Source organism: Hemicordylus capensis, chromosome 3, assembly GCF_027244095.1.
Source record: "Hemicordylus capensis ecotype Gifberg chromosome 3, rHemCap1.1.pri, whole genome shotgun sequence".
NCBI classification, from domain to species: Eukaryota; Metazoa; Chordata; class Lepidosauria; order Squamata; family Cordylidae; genus Hemicordylus; species Hemicordylus capensis.
The window spans coordinates 298,705,091-298,726,281 of NC_069659.1; the positions used below are offsets into that span (position 1 = coordinate 298,705,091).

General features: G+C 44.8%; 1 protein-coding gene and 1 long non-coding RNA gene across 9 annotated transcripts in view; one reads left to right on the plus strand and one right to left on the minus strand.

The window, feature by feature from the left end:
- Positions 1-12,639: 12,639 nt before the first annotated feature.
- Positions 12,640-17,460, minus strand: LOC128348935 (uncharacterized). Its single transcript, XR_008318438.1, has 2 exons — positions 13,901-17,460; positions 12,640-13,546 (listed from the first exon to the last, which is right to left on the minus strand). It is a non-coding gene; the product is annotated as an uncharacterized LOC128348935 (long non-coding RNA).
- Positions 17,368-21,191, plus strand: part of STK25 (serine/threonine kinase 25) — a 29,613-nt gene continuing 25,789 nt past the window's right edge. For 3 of the 8 annotated variants that reach the window (XM_053304712.1, XM_053304719.1, XM_053304720.1), the window contains exons 1-2: positions 17,920-18,053; positions 19,026-19,156. In XM_053304712.1, coding sequence (XP_053160687.1) covers positions 19,127-19,156 — 30 coding nt within the window. In that variant the 5' untranslated portion in view covers positions 17,920-18,053; positions 19,026-19,126. The other 5 variants (XM_053304716.1, XM_053304714.1, XM_053304713.1 and 2 more) reach the window with 5 other exon arrangements.

Here is a 21,191-nt window from a genome sequence, read left to right on the forward strand (position 1 = left end):
CCTTCTTCGCGCATGCGCAGAAGGCTCCCTGCACTTCGCACTCGGCAAGGAAGGGAGCGGGTGGGCGGGCGGACGTCTTGCTGCCACCCGCCCGAGCGCGGTTTCTCCGGTCCGGGCGAGATTTAAGGGGGCTTCAGCGGCAGCAGGGGGCTTTGAGGGGGCGGCAGGGAAGCACCCTGCCACCCCCCGATTTTTAAAATAAGGAGGAGCAGAGCCATAATACATAATAGAAGCGGGCGGCGAGGGATCCTGCCGCCCGGATTTTTTGCAATATTTACGGCGCCATCGCGGGAAAGGGCGGGAGGGGTAAGTAAAGCCCCCCCGCCCTTAATGGAACCCCCCACCCTAACCCTCCCGAACCAAAACCACCCCTTCTCCAGACCTGTTCGGAGGCCAGTAGAATGGCCTCCGAACCGGTCCGTGCACACCCCTACTCAGGCGAATGGGGAAGCAGAGAGGGCAGTACAGACTGCTAAGAAAATTTTGCACCAGTATGATCCATAGCTTGCTCTCCTGAGTTAAAGATCCACACCATTGATAGCTTCTGGATATAGCCCAGCAGAACTGTTAATGGGCAGACAAATCAGAACACCGGTTCCAACCCTAGATAAAAATCTAGCTCCAAAGTGGCTTGATCTCCACAAAGCTGTATCTTCAGATTGCAAAGCCAAGGACAGCTATGGATGTTTCTACAATAGGTGGAATTCAGTGCAACCACTACCAAACTTAGAGTCTGGAAACAGAGTCTATATAAAACATAATGGAGAAAAGTCATGGCAGACTCCTGCTACAGTTGTAGGGAGGAGAGAAACACCCAGATCATTTTCGATCAAGTCGGATAGTGGAACATTTAACAGAAATCACAGACATCTCATCAAACCCGAGAACATACAACCTTCAGATGAAGAAACAGCACCTGCAACCCCAAGTTCATCTATAGAGACTATGGCAGGGCCAGCCACCAAAAATGACAATTATTATTATTATTACATTTATATCCCACTCTTCCTCCAAGGAGCCCAGAGAAGTATACTACATACTTGAGTTTCTCCTCACAGCAACCCTGTGAAGTAGGTTAGGCTGAGAGAGAGAAGTGACTGTCCCAGAGTCACCCAGCTAGTATCATGGCTGAATGGGGATTTGAACTCGGGTCTCCCCTGGTCCTAGTCCAGCATTCTAACTACTACATCACGCTGACAATGATACCAGTACTCAGCTCACTACTTGTTCTGGTCAAATTATCCGGAAACCCCCGAGGTTTCAAGATGAGTAAAATAATTGTTGTCAGTTTAAGAAAGGGGGGAAGATTTGTGGAAATGTTTTTGTAATATGTCCAACCAGTAGGTGACACTAGCATTTGCTAGTAGTGATCTTAATTGGGGGCAGAGTCCCTTCCTTCTTCCTGCCTGTACCTTTGTTGAACTGTTCTCTTCTTGTTACAGAATAAAGTAGTCTTAGGCTATAATGGCTGCATTCCCCTGAGCTCTCATGACAAGATGATGAATGGAGTTGATCTCCTAGGAAAGAAATCCCACACAACCCTTTCTTCTCTTCTCCCTGTTACTACTACTAAGAATATTTATATATAGCTTTTCAACAGTTCTCAAAGTAGTTTACACAGAAAAATGTCTATTATCTGGATATGCTTTCCTGGACCACTTCCACTAATGCAGGGATGTCAAACTGCGGCCCTTCTGCAGATGTTGGCCTACAACTCCCATCATCCCTGGCTATTGGCCACTGTGGCTGGGGATTATGGGAGTTGTAGTCCAAAAACAGCTGGAGGGCCACAATTTTATATCCCTGCCTAATGTAATTGGACTGTGTTTAGAAGAAGTTCTCAGTGTTTTATGTCCTCTTCCAGTCACCTTTCAACCCTTTCGCACTCATTCTCAGTTTCAAACACTTCTCTAAGGGGAACCTTCCCCTTTTCTTTCCACCTGTCCTATGTCTGCAACTTTGTGGTTTAGAAAGATCTCAGAACCAGAATGGCACACGCAGTGTGGCAGCCTTGACTTTGAAGGACCCAGAGCAACACCAAGGAAATGGCAAGCTTCAAAGGTTCCAGATGGTGCTGGTGAGGGAATGCTGCCACTAGGAGGCTAGAAAAAGCAAAACACCCACCTGCTTTTGATTCTGAATCGACCTAACCCAACCACAGCTGGAAGCCAATGATAAGAAACAATTGTGAGCAACTAAATCACTCTTCCATACAAGAAGAAAAATGTCTTTAAGGTATAAGAATTAAGCTTGAAACAACATTTCAAAGCAGGATGCTTATTTACAAGTGCCATCTATAAACCAAACTCCCAGTTGCCCAGTGAATAACTGCTGCTTTCCACTCTGTCCATTAGCAGAAGCTGGATCTAGACATGCAGAAGGATGAAGTGGGAATGAGGTAACAGTCCAAAGATGGGATCGCACTATTTCAGACTAACTGGGGACACTATTATTAATGCTCACCCCAAATGCAAAATATCCCCCACATATTCAGAAAAAGACATTAACTTTGCACAACAGCAGGGGGCGCATTTAGAAGAAGATGCCCGGTGGAGAACAGCAGATAGATGTGGAAAGACACCTTTGTGCCTCTCGGATGTACATTTTTGCAGAACATGTGGCAGCAGCTTGTGTAATTTGTGTAGCAAACAATCCTACTCTACCAAGGTATAGTATCCCACTGGACATGCCAAGTCAGGTAACGCCCCAGCTGTGGGTTGCCAGAGCTGATTTTGTGTGGGCTATCTTTTTCCCTATATGTGTTTCTCAAGAGGTTTTGTTTTTGTTTTGTTTTTTGCCTTACAAAGATGTCAAACCCAAATTTATATTCATCAGTGACTTGCTAGTGATGAGGCTAAAGATGGAGAGCTGGAGCACCACAACTATCTACACGTGACCTAGATGAAGATCCCAAAGCTAGATGTTACTGATGAATCACCCCATTATGGAGAATGAAGTCCGGTATACTGGATGGAGATTGATTGCCCTGATAAAGGCCTGTAAGTATGATTGTCAGCCAGTGTGGTGCAATGGTTAGAGTGCTGGACTAGGACCGGGGAAACCCAAACCCTCATTCGGCCATGACACTTGCTGGGTGACACAAGTCCAGCCACTCAACTGGTTTGGCCTGCCTCACAGGGTTGTTGTAAGGAGGAAGAACGGGATACAGAAGAGACTATGAGATGCCACATGGGAACCGGACTTTGTCAGCAGTTACACTCAAACAGCCTTTGTGAAGTTCAAGCAATGGAGTTTTATGTTGTGACCTCTCAAGTGATAAGACTATGTTTGACCTGTCAGGCTTTAATGCCTCCTCAAAACCCCCAACTCACAAGGTGGGTGATAATGTGAATGCCGTTTTTCCTTTTTGACTTTATTGCTTTGCCTTTTGCCCAGGATCGCCGTTTTGTCCTCGTGATCAGAGACCAGCCTACAACACATGCCACCAAGCCCTAAATGCGGACATCATCCCCTGTTCTGGACTTTAGTGGGAGAGGGGCCCAGGGCAAGCAGGGAAACAAAAACATAAATTGGGGGGGAAATGCCAAAAGACCAAATTGAAAATAGCCTCAGGTGTTATCCATCCTTTGTATTATTTGCCTTGAAAACTTGACTTTTCCTTTTTGTGCTGCTGGTTGGCACTCAGGGATTTAGTCTCAGGACACTGTCCCTACATGAGGGGAGGGAATTGGTAACTCACTTGCCTATCTTTCTCTCAGGTAAGCAGGTTTGCCAACCCAGAAGGAGGGAGCCCTGCACCCAGCAGTGCCGTGGACTGTCTTTCTGAACAGGATCTGTTAAAGACCCAAACAGTGGTCAGTTGAGATCCCTGCATCCCATTGCCGGAAGGTGATCCCAAGGGAGTCTCCAGAGGACAGCACTCCTGACCCAGAAGGACTGGCAATGTGATAGACCGGGTTTTGCATCTCCAATCCAGCCCAATAGTGATGGAATGTCCATCGGCTGCCCTGCCCTGTGTTTGAGGAAGAGGAGGACCTAATGCCAGGATCCTGCTCCTGCGGAAAAGGATCCTGAGTCCCAAAGTTCTGTAGGTGAAGATTAGACAACAAATACCTGAAGAGTGTCTGACAGCAAACAGGCAAGCCCAAAATCAAAATGTTGAAGTGTTCTATTTCTGCATTTTCCATCTTTCTCTGGAGTCAAGTGTCTGCCACCATGCCCTTTGGATGCAACTACTGTACCCTGTGATTCGTGGAAGCGCACATCAATACCAAGAATTACCTGCTACATCTTGAAGTTACTAAGAGGATTGTTACTAAGGGGGCGGGGATTGAGTTTTGTGGGTAAGAGACATTGGAGTCTTGGCAGCTACAGCTGCTGCTCCGCACTGTAGAGACATAGACCTCACATCCTCAGCTACCTCATCACTTGCTGCTGTTTCACCAACGACTACCTCATTACATGTCGCTGCAAGGTTTCCACCCAAATAACTGTGCTTACAATCTCAATTGGCCCTAAAAGGTCTGAGCTCTGTATGAAAACAGTTAGCATAAACAGCACCATTTTGGTTTTAGTCTTTTTGTTCGTCTATAAGACCATTTGATTGGTTCTTTTCCCAGGCATCTCCTGATGTCTGCTTTGCATTGTATGCCTCCTTGCCCCAACCTGTGATTTAGAGGCAAGAAGGGGGATTATGATAAGAATGGTTCCTTTGTCTCTGTTTGCACTTTGATCCCACAATTTCATTTCAGATTTTGTGCAATATTTTCATGTATGCATGTTTATTTCAATGAGATCAAGTGTCAACTGTCTTAACCAACAACGTCTGTTCTGTTATTGCTGCTGTGTTAGCTTATCCAAGAATTTGTTTTAGAAGTCTAGTTTGTTTCAGTACTAGTATAGCATATGCTATTGACATTGTAGGGCAACTGTATACCTTCTTGACATTTTTGTTCAAACATTTGGTTATGAAAAGGACTGGGATGGTTTAAAGGTATCTGGGGACTGGTTATGGTTTTTGTAGGTGTGTTTATAGCCTTAGGACATTGTATACAATGTGTACCAGGATTGCTTGCTATGTGAAATCCTACACTCAAGGATTAAAAGTAAGATTGTACAATTAATTGCCCCACAACAGTTAGATGTGCATGTTAGTGAGACTTAGAAGTGTTGTTAGCACTCACTTCTGTCTCAAAGTGGGGATTATGATATCTGGAAAATACCCCTAGACTCAGTTTTGCTTTAGTTGACATAAGCTATGCCATTTTAGATTGCTAATATTGAGCCACAAGCTCTGAGACTTGCCCTGACATGTCTTCCTACGCGGTGGGGGGATCTGGCTAGCTGCTATCAGTGTTCCCATGTATTCCTTTCTCACACTCCTATGTTACTTTTGTATTCTGAACTCAGCAACAGTCATGAAGTGGTGGGCCATCTGTTCTTTCCCTTTGGTGGGAAAGAGGGTTGTTTCTCTTGCTCAGAATAACGATGCATAGTTTTAGGAATGTAAAGTGGTAACAATGTCAGTCATTGTTTGATGTAGAAGCTTGCTGCCCTTTGATTTGCTGGAAGTGTGAAACTTGTTGTCATTTTGTATATATACTTGGAGCAGATTCAATTTTGGGTTGCTCTACGTTGCTGCATTTGATATAGAGCATCACCTTTCTTGTATTCTGCAGAATATAATAAAGTAAGTTAGATCTCCTCTTGGTGTAATCAATTGGCGTTGTTGCACCAGGTGCTTGAACCCTTTGCAGTTATCATACTTACCGGGATTTTATTTTATTTTATTTTTTTACAGCATTGGAGCCCTATTCACACATTATGCTGAACACTTCTACGAGTGTACTGTGTACACAGGTACAGATCTCTGCACAGGTAGAGCTATTCACACATTATGTTGAACACTGGTATAGCAGTACACTTTCTCTCTTGACCATGCATTTGAGGAGGCCTGTACCCAGGTTCACTTTAAAAATGAAAACAGATACAGTCATTCTCACAAAAACATGTATGAGCGTACCCAGTCGACTGCAGGGGAGGTAAGCTTCTGTAAGCTTCCTCCCCGCCCTCTCTCCCGCCCCGGTCCCTGATTGTGAGAAAAGGCCCAACATGTTATCTCTCGGCTTTGATGCAAGTTTCGCTGTAAACCGCCTAGAGACTTTGGTAGTGGGCGGTATACAAATATGTTAAATAAAATAAATGTTGGCAATCAGAGCTGCTCTATTACAGATAATTGCCAAGTGGATGCCAGTTTAGATGCTGTTCATCAAGATGACGATAAGATAGCATAAACAGAATATCAAAAGCTTATCTAAGTTATATGTGCTATATCATACTTATATGTGAACCACACCTAATTCTAGTATGCTTAGGGTTTTTTTAGTCTTGTAATTGCTGTAAGACTGAAATTTAAATACAGCCATGGGCAAAACTGTTGTACAAGAGTGGAAAGGAAATGTGTTACCACAGCAACTAATCAAGTGATGTTTAGTCTTACTTTAAATAAGTAAGATTGGGCTTCATATTTAGAATCTGAAAGATCAAGAGCGTAGTTATTTAATCTGCCTCCTAGTTTTGTTCCTTTATCCCAAAAGAGATTGGTGGTTTTTATTTGCATGCATGGGGCTTCCTATCATGCAATATGGCACATATCTGAGGACATAATTGTTAGTAATAACACACGCCAGTCCCATATCACTGCAATGCAGCCCTGTGGCATTTGTAATGATACCAGAAATCGATGGGAATAGCCCTTGTGTACGTCTGCGTGTATGGTGGGGGGAGCACCTCATATATAAAACACCTGAAACTTATACATGGTTAAGGCGTGTCAGAATACAATCTTTGTTTCAATCTTTTTTCCTGAAACATGCGGGAAGATTCTTGTTTGTAGCAGAATATTTATATTTTCCCCCAATTATATACTATTAGCAGGAGTGGATTACAGGAAAGTACCAAACAGAGTGCACGTCCTAAACTGCTCCAAAAACTGGATAGGCATTTACACAAGACACACACAATTATGAAAGGAAATGTTTTAAAATTTTCAAAGAGCCAAAGTGGTCCTTCTATGAGGTATGGCTTATTCGACAAGGCAGCCAGGCACGTTTTGTATGCAGTGTCCAAAAAAAAAAAAAGTGCTCTGTTTGAATGCAGTCGGGTACCCAGATGTTGTTGGACAAAGGCCATTGTGATGGGGTGATGAGAGTTGTAGTCCAGCAACATCTGGGGACCCAAGCAGTGTTTCCTCTATTTATTTTCATCTGTGTGAGGAATGTTTTGTTCTGAGTGACAGTATCAAGGCAGTGTGCGCGCACGTGCATTCAGAGTGGGGTCTCCCTGATTCAACCTGAGCGGGATCTAATATCAACTGAGTGGACGTCAAAAAACTTGTGAGCGTGTGTACGTGCACGCCTTAGGGGGAACACAGGACCCAAGCTTGAGAGCCCTTGGCATAAAGGGTTTAATAGGGTCTAAGTTGTTTCCGAAAAAGAAATAGATGGAGAAAGGGGGTGATGAACAGATAATGGAGATGAATCCTGTTTCATTTCAATCTTACTAACCGTATACTAATAGTATATTACAGGACTGATTTGACTCATCAGGCATTTATTGACTTCTATTGAACTCTGCTTAAATGGTGTATATATAGGTATACAACCATGACATAGCAGTAAACACACACACACACAGAGAGAAAAGAATAATTTCTCATTCCTCCTTCCCTCTTTTCTGTTCTCTTTCTTTGGTAATGAAAAGTGTGGAGGCGGGAGGTGGGTGGTGTGCTTGTGGCTGCTTGTGCTGTAGGGGGAAAAGTTTAGAATAAACCCTGCCATGAGGCTGCTGAGGCATTTGCCTCGGGCACAGGTGTGAGGAGGGGTCCTGGGCTCCATCACCACAGATGACACTCCACCCACTGTCACTGCCCTTCCTCACTCCACTGGGTAAAGGTAAAGTGTGCCGTCGAGTTGTGTCGACTCCTGGCAACCACAGAGCCCTGTGGTTGTCTTTGGTAGAATACAGGAGGGGTTTACCACTGCCCTCTCCCACGCAGTATGAGATGATGCCTTTCAGCATCTTCCTATATTGCTGCTGCCTGATATAGGTGTTTCCCATGGCAATGGTAAACCCCCAAAGAAAACCACAGGGCTCTCTGGGTGCCAGGAGTTGAAATCGACTTGATGGCACTTAGTCCAACTTAGGTGAGTAGGCTCCATTGGTTCAAATTACAACTACTTGTTAGGAACACAGGAAGCTGCCATATAGGCAGACCATAAATCAATCTAGCTCAGCATTGTCTACCCAGACTGGCAGTGGCTTCTCCAAGGTTGCAGGCAGGAATCTCTCTCAGCCCTATCTTGGAGATGCCAGGGAGGGAAGGTGGAACCTAGATGTTCTTCCCAGAGCAGCTCCATCCCCTAAAGGGAATACCTTACAGTGCTCACACATCAAGTTTCCCATTCCATTCATATGCAACCAGGAACTCCATATGTTCCTTTATGAATTCCTGCCCTTTCCCTTCACTATTGGAGAAAAGACCATAGAATTTCACTGTTCTGTGCAGTGTCTAGGATACTATCAGATCTGTTTGTTTTCAATGACCAGCTAAGTGAGCACAGAATTTGATATGTGACAAAGAATTCAGCATCCAAAGCATCTAATTTTTTAAAGTCTTGATGGCCATGGAGGTTGGCTTGAAAATGTGTGCACAAGGCCTGAAGCCAAAGTGAACACTGAGCAGAACTTTCATTGGTCAGAGGGTTAGAAAAAAATGGCAGGGGAAGGGATGCACACTTTAGCAAATAAATGTAAATTTGACTAATGCTAATAATTTATCTACTGTATATTACAGTATAGGAGACCCTCGATTATCGTGGGTTCTCCGTTTGCTGTTTTGGCTATTTGTGGTTGGGCTATGTATATACCTGGTTCCCATTATTGCGGGGATGAATTTTGGCCATTCTTAGGAAGATAGGAAGCTGCCTCATACCAAGTCAGACCCTTAGTCCATCTATCTTGGTACTGTCTACAGTTACTGGCAGCAGCTTTCCAAGGTTTCAGGAGATGATTTCAGAGATCGAACCTGGGACCTTCTGCATACAAAGCAGATGGTCTACCACTACGCAGTTCCTGTGTGCATGTTTCACACTTCCAGTGGCATTTCTGGCTTGGAAGAACTTCTAGGGGCAACATGGAACTATGTTGACAGTTTTAAAAAAATTGGAGGGGTTTTTTGGTGGGATTCAGAGTATTGCGGGGGCTTGGGGGACATTGCTGGAGGAGCTGGAAAACTGGAGTGGCCAAGGTACCAGAAAGTGCTGTACTCCTCTTATTTCTGGGTTTTCCCCATTTCCCCCCATTGTTTAGCACTTTCCCTTGTACTCAGAAACCTAACCTCATCATTCCCATAGGCACAAGGTTTAAATTATCATAATTTTGGCATTCATGGAGAAGGTAACTCCCACAGTAATCAAGGGCCTCCTGGATGTGAATTATTGGACCACTAGTGGGCCCGGGCGCAGAGCATCTGCGCCTCTAGCTGGACACAGCTGTTCCCTGCCGTCTCGGGGACTGGGGGCAGAGCCAGCCGTGCCGCCGGCTCCCTCCGCCTCACCCCCCCACCATGCCGCCGCCTCCTCCTCCCTCCACACACCCCTAGAGTGCCTCCGCGGGCGGGTGGCCGGGCCAAGAGTGCCGCTGCCGCCACCCAGCCAGCCAATTCTCTTGGGTGCGCCAGGACCAATCAGGCGCCCCCGCAGCCCAGCCAATCAGCTGGGCTGCCAGGACGCATTTTTCCTGGGCACACCGAAGAGAAATATAGATAGATAGATAGATAGATAGATAGATAGATAGATAGATAGATAATTTGGGTGATCATGATGCAGAATTGTCATTTAATTAATTCATTATTCCCCAGAACGGATTCAGCTTTGTGTTCTGTAGTTACTAAGTACATTTGAAGCAGTACTAATTCGCTGTTGTGTATACACTGAAGGAAATCTCTGATATTACATCCATTCTAAAGCCCCAGAATCTTGTACATCTTTGTTCACTTCATCCCTTGTAAGTGATTACATGTTGAAACTTGCATTACATCTCAATTTGCACAACAGATTATGTGCTATGCTTTCAAATGTTATTATAATGAAATTTTTTAAAATTGTGAAAAATGTTTATTTTGAATCCTCAAATTCATATGTTAAGTGTATATTCTCATCATGCACAACGTTATATACTATTATATTGGTGATACTGGGGTTTCCCAAACACACTTACTAGGGAGATATTAGGCAATGTGTGCCATGTGCATGCCCTCTTGTGGGGAATATAAAGAATGACACCCTAACATGAAAAGCCACTAGGATGCCATCTATTTTAACCCCGTTTGCATGAAAGGTTTAAACTGTAACACAACGGAAACTGCATTGGCAAGGACACTGACACAATGAAAGAGCAATTTTCTTAGGTGCTGGATATGCTCACAGAGTGTTCAGTGTATATTCTAGAACTAGAACTGGCCCAAAAATAAATTCAGAATTTTTCAGAGACCATCAGATGATCCCATTTAATTCAATGCATACAATCGCCACTGAGGCTACATCTGCATTCAGTCAGGGTTGCTTCACATCTGATCCATATCTATGCATGAATGAAGCTATCTGAACAGAAACCCGCATCTGTCATGCATATTTTTGCTAGTATCTATGCTCTCAGAAGGATCTCAGGTAACTGTTAAATTCTACATTACTGCAGCAGCTAGAATTGGGAGCACATGCTCCCAATGTATGGTCATGTGAATCTAGGAAAAATTGGCGATGTAGAGTTGGCACTTGACATCTACCCAGGAATGGATCGACAGTTGGAGTTCAGATCTAAGATTCACAATACTGTGTAGAAGTCCGGGTGGTGTGATGCCAACCCACTGTGGCTGATTTATTGGGAGCATATGCCACAGAAATCTAGCATTTAGAAGTTACTGGGGATCCTTTTAATTGTGTGAACTGGCTCACTGTAGTAAGCCAGAAGCAATCAATAGAAGGGACCAAATATCAGCAGTAAATTCAGCCATGCTACCACTAGATGAACCACCATAATACGGAACCCTTGGGAAGATGCATGCATTTTCCCTACTCACGTGAGCAACCTGCTCCTGCTTCCACCCTCTTCTGTAACCCCCAAACCAGCAAGACCTGCCCAAGCAGCCTTATCTACCCTTTATCTAAACCAAACTGAGCATGCAACAGCTTTCTCAGTCTTCTGAGGTTAAACACACTAAATTGCCTGTTTGCTTATGCAATTCAAATACTTGCAGCAATCTCTCGACTACTAGTTGATTAAAAAAAAATTCAGTCCCATCTGTTATATTGTTTTGCACACTCCTCCCCACTTTCCCAAGAGGTGAGAAGTTCTGGGGGCAGGGAGACAGAGAGTACTCAGGTTCTGGCTAACTTTCTTTGGAAGAAAGATTACTGGAGGCTTGTGGTGTCTATATAACATTTGGTTTATTTACAAATATACAACCTGAACATGAGGTGGAAGTAAGCAACATGTGATTGATTGATGGATTAAGTCTTCAAAATCTGAATTTTTGTATGGTGTTCCCTAGGGCTCCATATTGTCTCCAATGTAGTTTAATATCTACATGAAACCGCTGGGAGAGATCATCAGGAGATTTGGTGCAGGGTGCTACCAGTATGCTGATGACACCCAAATCTATTTCTCCATGTCAGCATCATCGGGAGAGGGCATAACCTCTCTAAATGCCTGCCTGGAGTCGGTGATGGGCTGGATGAGGGATAACAAACTGAGACTGAATCCGGCTAAGACGGAGGTACTCATTGTCCGGGGTCGGAACTCGAGAGATGATTTTGATCTGCCTGTTCTGGATGGGGTCACACTTCCCCAGAAGGAACAGGTACACAGTCTAGGAGTGCTTCTGGATCCGAGCCTCTCCCTGGTGTTCCAGGTTGAGGCGGTGGCCAGAAGTGCCTTCTATCAGCTTCAGCTGATACGCCAGCTGCGTCTGTTTCTTGAGGTGAATGACCTCAAAACAATGTTACATCTGCTGGTAACCTCCAGGCTGGATTACTGTAATGCACTCTATGTGGGGCTGCCCTTGTACGTAGTCCGGAAACTACAGCTGGTCCAGAATGCGACAGCCAGGCTGGTCTCTGGGTCATCTCGGAGAGACCATATAACTCCTGTATAACTCCTGTATAACTGGCTGCTGATGTTTCCGGGCAAAATACAAGGTGCTGGTTATAACCTATAAAGCCCTAAACGGTTTGGGCCCTGGGTATTTAAGGGAACGCCTTCTTCTGCATGAACCCCACCGCCCACTGAGATCTGCTGGAGAGGTCCGTCTGCAGCTGCCACCAGCTCGTCTGGTGGCCACTCAGGGATGGGCCTTCTCCGCTGCTGCCCCAAGGCTTTGGAATGCGCTCCCTAGTGAAATAAGAGCCTCCCCATCTCTGACAGCTTTTAAAAAGTCTTTAAAAACACATTTCTTCACCCAGTCTTTTAATTAATATTGTTTTAATTGTTTTAATGCTGTTTTAAAATATTATTTTTAAATTTTTAAATTGTTGTAATGTGTGTGTCCCCCACCCCCTATTTTTGTCTTAACTAATGTTTTACTTTGTTTTTATTCTGTTGTAAACCGCCCAGAGACGTAAGTTTTGGGTGGTATAAAAATGTTTTAATAAATAAAAAATAAATAAAGAAGTGCCGTCAAGTCAGTGTCAACTCTTAGCAACCACATAGATAGATTCTCTCCAGGATGATCTGTCTTTAGCTTGGCCTTTAAGGTCTCTCAGTGGTACATTCATTGCTGTCGTAATTGAGCCGATCTTACTTGCTGCTGGTCATCCTTTTCTCTTTCCTTCAACTTTTCCCAGCATTATGGACTTCTCAAGGGAGCTGGATCTTTGCATAATGTGTCCTAAGTATGATAGTTTGAGCCTGGTCATTTGTGCCTCAAGTGAAAATTCTAAATCGATTTGTTCTAGGATCCATATGTTTGTTTTCCTGGCTGTCCATGCTGTCCTCAAAAGTATTCTCCATCACCAAAGTTCAAAAGCATCAATGCTTTTTCTATCTTGCTTCTTCAAAGTCCAGCTTTCGCAGCTATAGAGTATCACAGGGAAAACCATTGTCTGAACGATTCTAATCTTTGTAGGTGTAGACACGTCACGACATCTAAATATCTTTTCCAAGGCCTTCATTGCAAGTGAAGTGCTACCAAGTGCTAGTCTGTGGTGTATTTCCTGACTGCCAGATCCTTGACTGTTGATGGTCAATCCTAAAAGGCAGAAGCTATCCACCACTTCAATGTCTTCATTATCGATTCTGAGGCTGTTTGCTGTACCTATTGTTATTAGTTTAGTCTACATTTAGTTGTAATCCCATTTTTTCACTGTGCTCCTTGACTTTCATTATTAGAGCTTGCAGATCATCCTCATTCTCAGCTATCAGGGTGGTTTCATCAGCATAGCGCAGTTTATTGATGTTTCTTCCTCCAACTTTAAAACCACGCTCATCTTCTTCCAGTCCAGCTTCTCTCAGTATATGTTCAGTATATAAACTGAATAAAGAAGGAGAAAGTATACAGCCTTGTCTTACTCCTTTGCCGATCTGGAACCAGTCTGAGCTGGATAGCTTTGTTTTTCCGCTTTAGCTTGACTTGGAACTTGCACATGAGCAGTTCATGATCTGTTTCACAATCAGCCCCTGGCCATGTCTTTGCTGTTATAACTGAGCTCTTCCACTTCCTTGCACCAATAATATAATCAATTTTATTTCTATGTACTCCATCTGGCGATGTCTATGTGTATAAAGCACTGCTTTGGTTGTTTGAAGAATGTTAAACTAGTAAGTCATGCTACTGCTTCGTTTCTGTTTCCTGGGCCATATAGGCTGACTATGTTTTCCTCCTTACCTTTTCCAACTTTGGCATTCCAGTCTCCAACCACCAGCATCACGTCTTGCTTGCATGTTCTGTCAATTTCAGCCTAGACTTGAGCATAAAACTCATCAACTTCCTCTTCTTCTGCATCAGTTGTTGGGGCATAGACTTGAAGAACTCATGTTAAAGGGGTGTCCACGAAACATGTACACTCTGAAAAATTTGGAATAGATTACAACAGATGGGCAGAGAGACACCCTTACTACCTAAAGATACCTTCAATCAGTTTTCAACTCAAGTCTACCCTCTTCATTTAGTCTCTGGGCAGATTCAGATGTAATGGCAGCAAGTAAGCTAGCAGGGGAACTGGAGGTTCCCATGGAGTGCTTACTTCTGGCGTAAGTCACACATTGTGACCATTATGTAACATCTGAAAACACCAATGTTTGGTTCCCTCTGCTGCCCAATATTCACCACCCAGCTTTAAATCCTGGTTAGAGGGAACTCAACATTGGTGGCCTCAGATGTCACAAAATGGCTGTAACTTGCGGCTTGAGCCAGGAGCACTTTGTGAGGACTTTAAGAGGGTTGAACATGAAAGAATATCACAGAGTGACTCAGCAACCCCTCAGTTAGAGGTGAACTAACAAACAGTGCAGACCTATATATATATCTAAGTATAATATTGACTCTTTAACTATGTGAATAGTTAAATAAAGGGTTTTGGTTTTTTTCATAACTGAGAAACTGGAAGTTATTCATATTAAAATATCACATGGTACGAGGAGTGGTTGGTTGATTGCCAGCTGGAATTTCTGTACAGCAGACACCAGGACACGCAACAAAGAAAGATGGAAAGACACACAAAGATGAGAAAGACACACAACAACTAGAACTCCAGCACCCCTCACTCTTTCCTGGAATGTGGCAGAGAGCTGGAAAACATTCAAACAAGAACTTGAAGAGGAGAGCTGGTCTTGTGGTAGCAAGCATGACTTGTCCCTTTAGCTAAGCAGGGTCTACCCTGGTTGCATTTGAATGGGAGACCACATGTGAGCACTGTAAGATACTCCCCACAGGGGATGAAGCTGCTCTGGGAGAAGCAGAAGGTTTCAAGTTCCCTGTCTGGCAACTCCAAGATAGGACTGAGAGAGAGTCCTGCCAGCAACCTAGGAGAAGCTGCTGCCAGTCTGTGTAGACAATACTGAGCTAGATAGACCAATGGTCTGACTCATTCTATGGCAGCTTCCTATGTCCCTATGTTGATCTCTTTCTGAAGGCAAGTGGAACTGCTCAGAAGGAGGATGAGCAAAAGGTAGCCATCTTTTTGAATATTGCTGGGACTGAGGCCTTAGGTTTATTTAACAGTTTCCACCTGAGTGAAGAACAGCAAGCTAGTTATAAGACTGTGTTACAAAAATTTCAGGAGCATTGCACCCCTAAACTAAATGAGACATTTGAGAGATATGAGTTTCATATGTGAGTACAGAGGGAAGGGGAGACCCAAAGGAGGCAGGCAGGCCTGGGGAGAAGATAACATTGGCTCCCATAGAGACCAGCTCTGGCCTTTGAGGACTGTTGGGGCAGCCCCTCCCGCTCCTTCCCAGGAGTACTGAAAGACCTGTGTGTGCCCTGAGAGGAAGGCAAGAAAGGAGGCGCCCAGGGCAGGGAGCTCTTGTCCCCTCAACTGAGACTAAGCAATAAAGCAGGGCCTGTGGCGAGACTTTAAGGAGAGCAATCAAGTCCTAGCGTGCAGATGTTCTGCGTAGGGCCAGCTAGTTATATATACAAGAGAGATTTTTGGTCAGGTGCAACTACATATTTTTCTCCTTAAGATGCAGTGCGCAACTTCCCCCACCATCACGACCTCAGAAGAGTTCACACACATAAAGTTATCTCTATGTTATTTATGTATTTATGTATTTATTTATATTGTTAAATTTATACCCCGCCTTTCATTAAGAAAATCTCAAGGCGGCTCACAATAAAATTTAAAAACACATTATAAAAAATACACATTAAAATATTAAGCTAAAAAGCATAAACACAAATCTGATTAAAAACAAATAATAAGTTGTGTTCCAACACACACATTTATGTTTGCTAACGAAACAACATAGGAATGTAGGAAACTGCCATATACTGAGTCAGACCATTGGTCTATTTAGCTCAGTATTGTCTTCACAGACTGGCAGCGACTTCTCCAAGGTTGCAGGCAGGCATCTCTCTCAGCCCTATCTTGGAGAAGCCAGGGAGGGAACTTGAAACCTTCTGCTCTTCCCAGAGTGGCTTCATCCCCTGAGGGGAATATTTTGCAGTGCTCACAGAGGCGTAACTAGGGAAAACGGCGCCCGGGGCAAGCATTGAAATGGCGCCCCCTGCGCCCCCAACATACTACATTATACTTAGGTTTTTCCTCACAAGCGCCCACCGCCGCCGCCAAGCCAGGCCACTGACTGGCCGCCAGGTGCCAGCAAAGCAATGGGGGGGTGCGGGCAGCGTGGAAGGGACCGCTCGTGGGGGAGGGGGTGCCGACGCGCTCCCTTGACTGCTGCAGCGCTGCTGCACTGAGCAGGAAACATTTGTATTAACAAAAAAAATTAAAAAAAATTAAAAAAAATTTTTTGTCATGGCGGCGCCCCCCATGTGACCAAAAAAGATGGCGCCCGGGGCACGTGCCCCCCCTATAGTTACACCTCTGAGTGCTCACACATCAAGTCTCCCATTCAGATGCAACCAGGGCAGACCCTGCTAGCTATGGGGACAAGTCATGCTTGCTACCACTAGACCAGCTCTCCTTCACGTCCCAGTAAAATTTTACTGGCTGATGCTTAACAGTCACAAAATACATCTGGACATAATGCCAGAAAATGACATAGTCTAGCACAAGAAAGTCAACCATTAGTGATTGGGTTCCCAGTATACACCACCTCTTTGAGACTCATACCACAGATGACTCATACACAAGCATAAAAACAGTACAAAATACAAGCAGCAGCATTGGAGACTTGTGCTTCTTGTGTTGTTTCCTCTAGAACCGAAACAACACAGTGCCGGTTCTTCCAAAATTCTGCCTGGCAAGTGCACTTCTGAAAGCACTGCTGGTTGTGCTTCCAGCACCCGCAGTGATTGGTTCTGCAGTAACGTTTGCAGCGGCACTGGTCTCTCACTCCAGGCAGCACTGGGTGGGAGGTAGATGGACTCTCCCTTTCCCTCTCTGCTGGGCTGTTATGGGGTTAGGGTTATAACCCCACGCCACCAAGCAAACGTTTAAATGTGTCCAGCCCCTTCTTCTGCAGAAACACAAAGCTGGGACTGACTGGTGAGAGAACAAGAGTTTTAAACACCCTTCCGCCTCAGAAGCAGAAGGAATCATGGCTGTCTTGAGGGAGGATATGGGCCAAGCTGAGACATTTCCCGCTCTTTTTGTCCAAGCTTTTGTCCTCCTCAATTAGTTCCTTTAGCTCCGCCCACCCGGTTGCCTGTTGAATGCCCTGTGAGTCTGCAGTGCTCACACACATTTTGCTCCCTTGAGTTCCATGAACAGTCCCTGTCAAATACTGGAAGAGGATGTCCCTTTAACAGTAATGCACAACGGCATGGATGGTTGGGATCAGGCAATACAATTAATTAGATAAAATAAAATGGATCACATTGATTTGATCGACAGAGGAGGCAAGTGAACTGAGAGAGGAGGGAGGGGTGGGGATGGGGTGACAACAACACTCTCCTTCCCTCAAACCCCGATTTTGCGCAGAAGCGATCCTGTCACATGTTGCTTTGATTAGCCAAAAACTGCATGATTCAACCGCGCCACCAGAATAAAGGAAACCAAAAACTCTGCCAGAACAATGGTAGCCTTTATTTCCTCCTGGGCCCCTGAGAACAAAGGCTAACAAACTACGCTTCCCAGAAGCCCCCGCTTTCCCAGCCGCCTGCCATGTCTTCTGGCGATGCATGCTGGAGATTACAGTCCCTGGCTCTGGCGAATCCATAGCCGGACGCCTACAGCAAGAACTACTATTCCCAGCAAGCCATGCAGCAAGGTGGGTTCCTGCGCATGGCTTTTCACGTTCGCCTTCCCACCTCCCTTGCAGTTACTGTTGCCGACTTCATATATCCATGGCTGGGACGCGCGGAGCGATGATGATGGGGCAGCTGGGCGGGACGGGCTCTCGGGGTGCAGGTGAGGGGGTGAAGGATGCCAGGACATGGCTGGTGTAGCGGCAGGGCAGGTTGCTTGGAGCAAGGCTTGTGGCGACACCGTTGCCATGGCAGGTGTGTCTGGGGGTTGGGTGGAGGTCTGAGGGCAGCAGGGCAGACCACTGGGCATCTCATGTTGGTTGCATACATCGAAATCGGACTATGCCTGCTGTCCAGAAAGCGCTAACTCCGGATTAAACTTCCTTCTCTTTGTAATATCTTTCACACGATTCTTGCGGGGTGTCCTCTTTGATCCCATCTGTCTTTCTAAGGGCTATACCCGGAGGGAGTGCTTTGTGAACTGCAGCCCGTGTCCTGCTCAGTCAACAATTTTCCTCAGATGAGGAGGGAGGTGAGAGATGTCCAGTGTGCTGGATTACTGGTTGCAGTGATGTGAACAGTTTGGACCTAAATAGTAAATTCCCCATTAAGCTTTGCCATCTGGAGTCAAGCTCAAGCAAAGTTATCTCTGCTCTTGAAGCTATGAATTTTGTTTTGGTTGCCTGTGAAGTCTGTGTTTGAGTGGTACCTGGTTGCTAAAGAGTAAAATGTAAGTGACCTTGATTGATTGATTGATTGATGATTGATTAAGTGCGGTCAAGTCGGTGTTGACTCTTAGTGACCAGATAGATAGATAGATAAGGTATCTCAGTGGTGCATACAGTGGTGTCTCTAAGTGTCAGACATACTAATAATAGTTATTGGTATAATTGTTTGTTACTGTTCACGTTTATTCTGCCCCTTTCTCCAAGAAGCTCTGAGGTGTTCCTTGCCTGTGAGCCAGGCAAGTGATTAGTCCCAGGTTCCCAGTCACACGTTGTGATTTAAGTAGACTGAATCTGTTTGCCAGGCAGAGGGTTAAGGGTGGCTGTGGAAAAACTATTACTCTGCCTTTGTGATATAGTAAAGTCTGTTCACAGAAGCTGTAAAATAACTGTTATTTTCTCCCCCATAGTTTAAGTGATCCATAGATGAGAGAGCATATTTTCAATATTGTACAAGAAGACTGGAAAGATTTAACTTCACAGTGCATGGGTGTTGTGCCAACTTTTGACCATGGCTCACCTGAGGGAATTTGGCAATCAGGTAGGTACAAATTGAGGTCAATTTCTGCTCTAAGCTAAGGACTGGTTTGGATAATACATCCAAATAGCCTTGCCCATCATATTGTGCAGGATGTGAGTATACATGTCCTGCTGCCTCTCCCAATCCACCATCTTGCAGCCTGATAACCCTAGGGTGGGGAGGGGAGTTCACCACAACTCCCCCCTCACACACAATTTAAATGCTCAGATGACCTACCCACCCCCGCTCACAATAGGTTTATGAGACTGTGGAATGGCTTGCCAGGAGGGAGGGTGAGATGGGCAGTCCCACATCTTTGTTGTATTTGTATGGTGGGCAGGGCCAGTTGGATATATCATCTGAACCAGCCCTAAATGAAACTAAAGTACTACAAACAAAGACTTTTCATAGTACATAGAACATGACCAAGATACATAATGATCTGAGTGTGTTCCCCACTTTAACTATCATGCTTGATTGATAATTGGCCTGTTTCCTGAAAGCTTGTAGGTTTGCTCTTTAGATAGGTAAGGAATGATGGGAGAATGCAAGTGACATCTCACCTCTATATTTAAGGCAAGCATGACCAGAGTTGCATGTGCTGTACAGTTGAGAGGGGCACTAGCTCAGTGGCAGAGCACATGCCTTGCACACAGATGGTTACAGGTTCAACCTCTGGCTGGGGAAAGACCCTTCTCTAAAATTCTGGAGAGCTGCTGCCAGTCTGTGTAGGCAATACTGAGCTAAATGGACCAATGGTGTGGGCCAATATGAGGCAGCTTCCTAATTGTGCTCAGGTGTGGTCACTGGAAGTGTGTGAGCAATAGGGATGTGTATGAACTGGTTCAGAGATCCAGCATTCAACCGGTTCAGCGGTGGTCGGGGTGGGAGGTTACCTTTAAGAAGCCAGGAGGGTGCCCGCCCACCCCCCTTGCGTTCCACCCCCCCCTTGCGTTCCACCCACCGGCGCTGTCTGCAAAACCGGTGCCACGGGACTGCTGCATACCTCCTTGCAGTCCCGTTCAGCAGCATACTGGAAGTGGCCAGTGTGTGCGCGCACATCATGCATGTGCACCGGCCACTTCCAGAACACTGCTGACTGGGTTTTTTCTTCAGTGTAGAAAACAGCCCTAAATGCAACAGCACAAAAAGGTCTAGACAATAGATCACCTATCTGCTCTAAATCCACTGCGGGATTGGAGGGCAAACTTTCTAGCTGACAATGGTCCAATATTGGTCATTTCAGCATCTGGTAACTGAGGTGTAATTCCAGTTATAATGGAATTAATTTTTCCTTAGCTGTCCTTAAAAATGACAGACTTTACTTATTATGACAGTAGTTCCATAGTGATAAATGTCAGAGAGGTAGCCATGATGACCTGTTCTGTCAGAGCATTTTCTCCTAATTTCTGTATCTTTTTAAATCAATGGGATGCCCTTTACGTTTGGGATTGTTTTCAGATATGTTATTAGAAAGATCTTTATTGTACGTAATAGTCAAATGGATATCTTCAAGACTGAGGAAATCCACTAATCTACTAGTCTGTGACAAGTGAAAAAGTGATGTCCTGATGAGTAATGTACCAACATAACATGAGGAACCATCTGACGAGTAAAATATTTTATCTGGCTGATAAACTGAGCATTTCTTCACCCCGGATATCTTCCTTGTATAGAAAAAATGCCTTGCAATATAAGGCTCAGGCAGTCACCCTGCCCTAAGAACAGCCCTGCATCATGGCAATGTTTGTTTGTCTGTTTGTTTGTTGTGTGTCACGTATCAAAAGTTTTACCTGTTCCATCAGTTCACACTTGTTTCATTTTTCTTCTTGAGTCAGCCAACTGAGGCACTTGTGAATCCCAAGAGAGCAAACCATTGTTTGTTTCTGCAATCTGGGCATTTGCTGCACTACTTTAATTGAATTGCACATTCAACTGCAATAGTGACTGTGTCATCTTAGAAGGGGTATGGAAGTGGGTAATTATTCACAAAGTGGAAGGTGGGTGCATTTGGGTTGGATTCCTGGAACATATCATAAACATTAAGCAATACGTG